Source organism: Chiloscyllium plagiosum, chromosome 25 (assembly GCF_004010195.1).
Source record: "Chiloscyllium plagiosum isolate BGI_BamShark_2017 chromosome 25, ASM401019v2, whole genome shotgun sequence".
In the NCBI taxonomy this organism is placed as follows: domain Eukaryota; kingdom Metazoa; phylum Chordata; class Chondrichthyes; order Orectolobiformes; family Hemiscylliidae; genus Chiloscyllium; species Chiloscyllium plagiosum.
This window is the reverse complement of record NC_057734.1, coordinates 44,513,669-44,521,764: the sequence shown is the minus strand read 5'-3', so window position 1 is coordinate 44,521,764 and position 8,096 is coordinate 44,513,669. Positions and strand designations below refer to the sequence as shown.

Genomic DNA, 8,096 nt, shown 5'->3' with positions numbered 1-8,096 from the left:
GGAGGAGGTGTAATCTAGGTAGCTGTGGGAGTCGGTCAGTTTATAGTAAATGTCCGTGTTGAGTCGGTCACCCGAAGTGGAGAAGTCTAGGAAGGGGAGGGAGGAGTCTGAGATGGTCCAAGTAAATTTGAGGTCGGGGTGGAAGGTGTTAGTAAAGTGGATGAACTGTTCAACCTCCTCGTGGGAGCACGAGGTATCGCGGATACAGTCATCGATGTAGCATAATCATACCCTCTTGTTCTTGACCACTGACTGAATTCGAAGTAGTTATTCTAAGGAGTGTGACTGCCTCCTGAAACACAGTGTCCAGGTAACTCTCCCCCTCTCTGATCTGTCACAGTGTTTGTAGCTCAGGCTCCAACTCATCAACTCTGAGCCAGAGTTCCTCAAGCAACCAACATTGCTATGGATGTGGTCACTATGAACTACAATGGGGTCCACCAGCTCCCACGTCATGCAAGTACAACCCATTGCCTGGCCCTGCATCCTTATTTTATTTACTTAGTTCTTGGCTTGATTTTTAAAAAGGTCCTTCTGCTCTTTTAATTTGTAAGCTGTAAATATTTTGCCTACTTACTTTCCATCTGAAAGTAACCTATACCATATATTCATATTAGTAACTATTACCACCCAGTGAACTTACAGTTTTACTCTGATGTTATTCTTTCTTTTGTGCTGGGCACCTGATCCTTGGCTTCAACTTATCCTGTTAAAATACCTTACAAACTATGAAGTAAAAAAGCAAGCAAAAAGTACTTCTTGCCCTCTACGCCGAATTCTCACACTGCCTCCAAATTGCTAAATAGTTTGCCCCTTATTCTGAGACTATGTCCCCTAGTTTTGTTTTATTCACTGGGATGTGGGTGTCACTGTCTGGCCAGCATTTATTGCCCATCCCTAGTTGCTCTTGAGAATGTGATGGGGTGCTGCCTTTGTACTGCTGCAGTCCATGTGCTGTAGATAGACTCACAATGCCCTTAGGAATGGAATTGCAGGATTTGAACCCAGTGACAATGAAGGAACTGTAATATATTTCCAAGTTAGGAGGATGAATGGCTTGGAGGGGAACATACAAGGGATAGTGTTCCTATGTATCTGCTGCTCTTGTTGTCTAGATAGAAGTGGTCATGGTTTGGAAGTTGCTGTCTGGGAATCTTTGGTGATTCCTAGTTCTGGATCCCCATAGCCAGCAAAGTATCCTTTCTGCAGCAATCCTGTGTAGTCCTTTTAGAATTTCATAAGGTTCAATTAGATCACTACTCATTCTACTGAACTCCAGAGAATGGACTCCTAGTTTTCTCAATCTCTCTTGACAGGTCAGTCCTAGGAATTAGCCTGGTGAACCTCCATTCCCTCTGTCGAAAGTACATCCTTCTTGATGTAAAGATAAAGTTGACATAGTCCCACAGGAACAAATATTTGCTCTTGCATTAGACAGAGACAGCTAGTCATACGTTTAACCTGAGGGTTACCACGCAACAGGCAAGGGCGAGGTTCAGAAGGCAGGACCCTAATTGTGACCTTGGCCGACGTGGGATTTGAGCACAGGCTATCAGCATGAGCTGGGATGACTGGGTTGCAATGCAGAATGATGACAACAGCATGAGTTCAATCCCTGCACCAGCTGAGGTTACCATAAAGGACTCTCTTTCGCAACCTTGCCCCTTGCCTGAGGTCTGGTGACTCTCACGTTAAATAAGTATCAGTTATGTCTCTCCAATGAGAGATCAGCTCCATGGTCCACTGGGACTATGGTAATTTTTCCTTATTCTGAGATTTTATCCCTCAGATTTAGACCTCCTCAGTCAGAGAATAACATCCTTCCAGCTTCTTTTTAGCATTTTTCTAGCTGCCTGAGGAATGAGCAGGGGCTCCGAAAGCTTGCGGTTTTAAATAAACCTGTTGGACTGTAACCCGATGTCGTGTGATTTTTGACTTCATCCTTCTGACAGTCACTTTTCTTACTGTAATTCTTCTTTTGAACATTTCCCTCAGCTTCTCAATGCCTATGTGTTCTCTATGTTTTTGTTTGTTTATCCTGCAGATGGGGATCCGATATTCCACCCTCTTCCTGCATGTGCTCCTGATTGGCTCATTGCTCTGGCGCTGCATTTCTGATTGGTTCCCCTTGACACTTTCTTTGCACCTGATTGCACCAGCTACTAACTCTATGATTGGCTAGAGGGCACGGACACTCGACTGTGATTGACGCGAGGTACTGTGCTGTGAATGGCTGGATGTATTCAGCACCTGAATACCATTGGCTAGCTGTCAGTAGCCTGCTCGCGATTGGCTAGATTGCCCGCATACCTGCCTGTGATTGGCTCGCTGCGAGCGCTGGGTACCAGTTTCACTGTGTCAGTGTCAGTTTCCTGGCTGTGCCGGGGAATCAGGCTCCGGGCGCCCTAGGGTCGGAGGGATTTAAACCTGTCACTATGGTCAGCAACGTCAGGTTTAAAAGCCGAATGCTGAAATCGGGTAAGTCCCATTCATTGCAGCAGCCACACCAACCAAAAAAAAAACAGGAACCCGATTAACACTTACCATCAGTGTCTTGTGTTCCTCAATAAACCTTTCCATTCACTGCCTCTGCTTTCTCTGCACGGTCTGCCGGCTGCCGATGGGCGTCGCTGGGATACCGATCCTGCCGTATTTCACCCCTCTCGCTGTCGCCTGATGCTTTCGGTTGTTCTTGTGGGATCCAGAGGAGAAGGAGGTGAGTCCCACACATTTGCTGTTCTTTCCCTGAGCTGGCAGTGAGCCGGCTTCGCTGCACGGTGCTCTGCCCTCGTGTAAAAACGCTTTGGTTGCTCCAGGATGGGGCTCCGTGGATATTTTGTGACTGGCTGGTTTTCGCGTTACTCGTCCCCGATGGGGGGGGGGGGGGGGGGGGGGGAGTGGAATAATGTACGGAATTGACCCAGCTGGGGGTCCGGAGATCCTCTGTCTAAACCCGTCACTGCCCCTCACAATCCGCTTGGACAGCTTTGCTCCCAGATAGAGGACAGCATTCACTCACTCCCCTTGTGATTTTCCTGCCTGCCCACTTCAACATCTCTGTTCGATGTAGTGCAGAAATTTGCAAAGCAAATGAGACAGAGCTGGCTAAAGCAGTAAGGGGGAAAGCGAGATTCGAATAGGATGCCAGAGTCCAATACCATTTAATGCCAGCCCTGTTATTGGGATTGGGATGTCAGATCGGGCGCTTGGCTGCAGTTGGAGGATGCCTTCCTGAACGACCTCTATGAAATTAATGTTGGTGATCGAATGTACCTTACTGTAAAAGAACAAGGCTGTCCGCTGTACATCCACTATCCTAGCACACGATGCTTGTCGCTTCCCCCAGTCTCATGTCGCTGCCACATGCCACAGACCGTCTGGTTGCATCAGGGTTGAAATTGGCGTTTAAATGTTTTTTTTAATACGAATCTCCGACTTGGCAGTTCAGCAGTGTACTGAAATGTGTCTATTGTGCGTCTGGGGATTCTGCAACAGGAATTTGAGGGATGCAATGTCCATGAGTGTTGAAATAATGCTTTGTCCTGTTTATTTAACCGGGTGCCATATCCGCAGGGGATGAAACCATCAGGAGAAAGGGAGGGGTTCCGGCTCCAGGACCTTTTGCTGGAAACTGGCAGTGACAGGCAGGGTCTTGGTCAATCACATCGCCCAGTGCAAAGAGTTGTTCTGGTGCAATGGTCACGTTTGCTACCTTTGACCCGGGGGATCTGGCTTTCTGTTCTAGAGATGTGTACATTGGCATCTGTGAGCAGCTTGGCTGGAAAATATCAATATCAATATTGGGATTGGATTGAGGGGAAGGGGAGACACATGTTAGTCGCAAGTTACAGCAGGAAATAACATAAACTAGAGAATGCAATAGTAAAGAAAAGCTAGAAATTGCTCGAGAAATTCAGCAGGTGTGGTAGCATCTGTGGAGAGAAAATACATTTAAGGTTTCGAGTCTGGTATGATCGTTCAGTTCTGAAGAATAGTGATACCGGACTGAAAACTCTGTGTTTTTCTCTCTCCGCAGCTGCTGCCAGATCTGGTGAGTTTCTCCAGCATTCTCTGTGCTTGTTTCAGATTTTCAGCATCTGCAGCATTTTATTTGAGATATTAAAGCAACATTTTTCAGGGTCATAGAATCACTACAGTGTGGAAACAGGTCATTTGGCCCAACAAGTCCACACTGACCCTCCAAAGGGTAACCCACCCAATACTTAACCTTGACTAATGCACATAACTTAGCCATCCCTGAACACTGTGGGCAATTTATCATGGCCAATTCAGCTAAACTGCACATCTTTGGGCTGTGGAAGGAAACTGGAGCACCCAGAGGAAACTAGTGGAGACACAGGCAGAATGTGCAAACTCCACGCAGATAGTTGCCCAAGACTGGAATTGAACCCAGCTCCCTGGCACTGTGAGGCAGCAGTGCTAACCACTGAGCCACCATGCTGCCCCTTTGCTTTTGTGTTCAGCTACTGTCTTTTTGACTGAGTTGTGCTCTCCATGCACACAGCCTCGGTTATGAAGTGACCCCATGCTTTCAAAAAACACAGTTGGAAATTCAGTAAGATCCAAAAAAAGGCTCTTTACATTTGCTGAATGTTTAACAGTGAATAAAGCCACAGGCTGCAGAGAAAATCACATTGCATCCTTGAATTAGTGCCTTGTCCTTTTCTTCCCTCCTTATTGGGAGTACTCTTGCCTCAGAGTCACAATGGTGTTCCTTCAAGGAGTTTAGAAACTGCAGGGTAGATGCCAGCTGCCTCTGGCAAGCAAGGCCAGTGCTGTATTACTGTAGGTGCCAACATTTGGCCAAAGCATTAAATGTAAGCTTTAATTATGTCTCAGGTGGATGTAGAAGATCCTACAGCCGTATTTGAAAATTTCTCTCCTGACCAACACTTGGCCAACAAACAATATCTGTGAGACACATTACAGTTCTGGTTATCTATCTCATTTGTACTGCCAATGATGTAGCTGCTATGTTCTTTTTTAATTACAACTGAAAAACTATTTCTCTTATTTCATTGGGAAACACAAACACACGCTAGAGTGCAGGTATTGGTGGAATCATTGTACATTTCACAGAATAGAATCCCTACAGTGTAGAAGTAGACCATTTGGCCACTGAGTTCATACAAACCTTCCAAAGAGCATCACACCCAGACCCACTCCTCCACCTTGTCCCTGTAACCCTGCATTTCCCTTGGCTAATCCACCTAGCCTCCACATCCCTGGACATGATGGGCAATTCAGCATGGTCAATCCACCTAACCTGCACATTTTTGGACTGTGGAAGGAAACCGGAGCAGCCAGAGGAAGCCCACACAGACATGGGAAGAAGGGGCAAACACCACACAGGCAGTCACCCGTGGGTGGAATTGAACCCAGGTATTTCTTGGTGTAGAATCCACATGTTTGTATAGATACAGGAAAGGTCAGTTTTTTATTCAATGGGTCAGCACTGCATGGAAAAGGAATCTAGAGCCCCACAGCATTTAGCCTGTCATCCATCATCACCAGATTGTGACGGATGAAAGCATGTCATTATTGAATGCAGGTGATACAGCATCTATACTTTTAAAACCCCAAGTGCTTTTATCGAGATTTCACACCATTTCCAGGGCACGTCCATAACAGTGGACATTTAGTGTTGTCAGGGGATGAGCAAACTTGAAAATATGTTAAAAGGACCATGTAGAACATCCACTTAATAGTTTGGAGGCCCTTTCTCATTTCTCTGATTTATTTTTCTGCACATGCCTAGATTCATGTGAACCACAGTGTTAATTTTAAAATTCCATTCTCCCCCATTCCATATTGACATCAGTGGGCTTTCCAAGGAGGAAACTCAGGTGTGTGGAAGAAAAGCAGGACCATCAAAGGAATGCGACTGATCAAGCTGCATGAGATATCTGCTGTATGCATCCATTGGTACATCTGAAGTCATAGATGAACAGACTATATTTTAACAAATGATTAGTACAAGGAAGTTACAACTCTAAAGACAGCTTGTGATGATTGACTCCATTGCCAAAGAAATATGTGAATGTCAGACTAACCATTAATGACCCACAATTCTGCATTGTCTACCGAGAGAACCCAATAGGAATATAATTTATTTGCAGGTTGACTATATTAGGTGTAACCAAGTGACATCACCCATGGAATATCTGTAAGCAATTGACCCTTATCATTTACCTTAGTTTGGTAATGGTTCCTTTTTGTACAGCGTAACATGGTGAAGGGAGAGCGCTCCTGATCTCAAAGCTGCATTGGCCAAATGTGATAACATGAACTCTGAAGGAAAACTGAGGTTAATTTTGGAATGATGCTTGGTAAAAAAGGAGGAAGTTGAGGTTGCTGGAGGCCCACTACCTCAGGATATCTCTACAGGACAAGTTCATAGACACTCAAAGCCACGACTTTCACTGAATCCCCTACCATTAACATCCTGCAGGTTACAATTGACCAGAAATCTGGACTGGCCAAATAAGTACTTTGTCTCCATGAGCAAGTCATAAGCTTGAGATTCTGCAGCAAGTAGCTCAATTTTTGTGTTTCCAAAGTTTGCCTCCCATCTGCAAAGCACAAGTCAGGAGTATGATAGAATGATTCCCATTTGGCTGAATAAGTGCAGCTCCGACAACACTCAAGAAGATTGGTACCATCCAGGACAGAGCAGCCCACTTGATTGACACCTCTTCCACTTCATTAACTCCCTTCACCACCTTTGCATGGTGTATATCACCCATGAGGTACACTTTAGTAACTCACCAAGGGTCCTTCAACAGCACCTTACAAACCCACAGCTTTTACCATTTAGAAGGACAAGGGAAGCAGATACTTGAGAGTTTCACTACTTGCAATTTTGTCTTTAAGTCACACACCATCCTGACTTGGAACTATTTGGCTATTTCTTCACTGTCACAATCCTGGAGCTCCCTTCCTAATGGCACTAACATTGGTACCTGCATCACATGGATTTCAGCAGTTTAAGAAGGCAACTCACCACCCCTTGAGACAACTAGGGATGGACATTCTGGTCTAGGCCACAAAATTACATTAAAGTTTTTATTTAAAAACTCAAAACTAACATGGATATATCATTAACATTCACTCTGATATAAGATCAGAAAAATGGATGTTCACTGATTATTGCATAGTGTTTTACTCAATCCAGAATTTCACAGATAATGAAGCTGTCTCTGTGAACAAGCATTAAGATCTAGATACAATCCAGACTTGAATTAATAAGTGGCAAGAGTAATTCCAACCACACCCATATCAGACAATGTCCACCCTCGACAAAAAAGAGCCAAACTGCCTCCCCCTGATAAAATTTGGCAGCACATTAACATCCCAGAGATCATCATTGAACAGGAACCCCAATGGAACAGCCACATAAATGCCTTTGCTGCGTGACAGTGTTCTGTAGCAAATGGTTAACCTCTTGACTCATCAAAAATTTTTATCAAGGTGCAACTGAGAAATGTGATGGCACAATGTCCACTTATCCGGATGCATGTGCAGAAACCTTCAAGCCATATCGCACTTTGTGGGTCAAAGCAGTCTACTTCAATGTTTCTCCATCCGTTAGATTAAGCAACTATTTCTTCCACTTGCTATGTCATCTACAGAGTGCTCTGCAGCGAACCACCATTGCTTCTTCAACAGGATCCTGCAAACTTGGCACATTCTACCATTGTTTGGCAGGTGTGAAAGAATGATGTTACTTGAAATTCCTCTTGATCCTGAGTTGGACATATGTTGCCATTTCTTCATTGTCACTTAGTTAAAGTTCTGGATCTTACTGGGTTGGGCGTGCCCCTTCATGTCATGAACTGCAGTGGTTCAAGTAGATGACTCACCATCATGATTTCGAGGGTAACTAGAGGTGGATAATAAGTATAGGTCTTGTTCACCAGGTCTACACCCTGAGGAATCTTTAGAAAAAATAATGGACTTATTGAACAAATCAAATTCTATGACCAAGGTAGAATCAAACCATTCAAAACAATCTAAATGGATTGGAGAGATGTATAATAGATTAGTAAAATGGCAGACAGTAATAAATGGAATAA

General features: G+C 44.5%; 1 protein-coding gene across 3 annotated transcripts in view; it reads left to right on the top strand.

The window, feature by feature from the left end:
• Positions 1-2,358: 2,358 nt before the first annotated feature.
• The window catches only part of sept5a (septin 5a), a 129,831-nt gene continuing 124,093 nt past the window's right edge, over positions 2,359-8,096 (top strand). For all 3 annotated transcript variants that reach the window (XM_043716052.1, XM_043716049.1, XM_043716050.1), the window contains exons 1-2: positions 2,359-2,478; positions 2,706-2,716. In XM_043716052.1, coding sequence (XP_043571987.1) covers positions 2,436-2,478; positions 2,706-2,716 — 54 coding nt within the window. In that variant the 5' untranslated portion in view covers positions 2,359-2,435. The remainder of the gene's footprint in view (positions 2,479-2,705; positions 2,717-8,096) is intronic.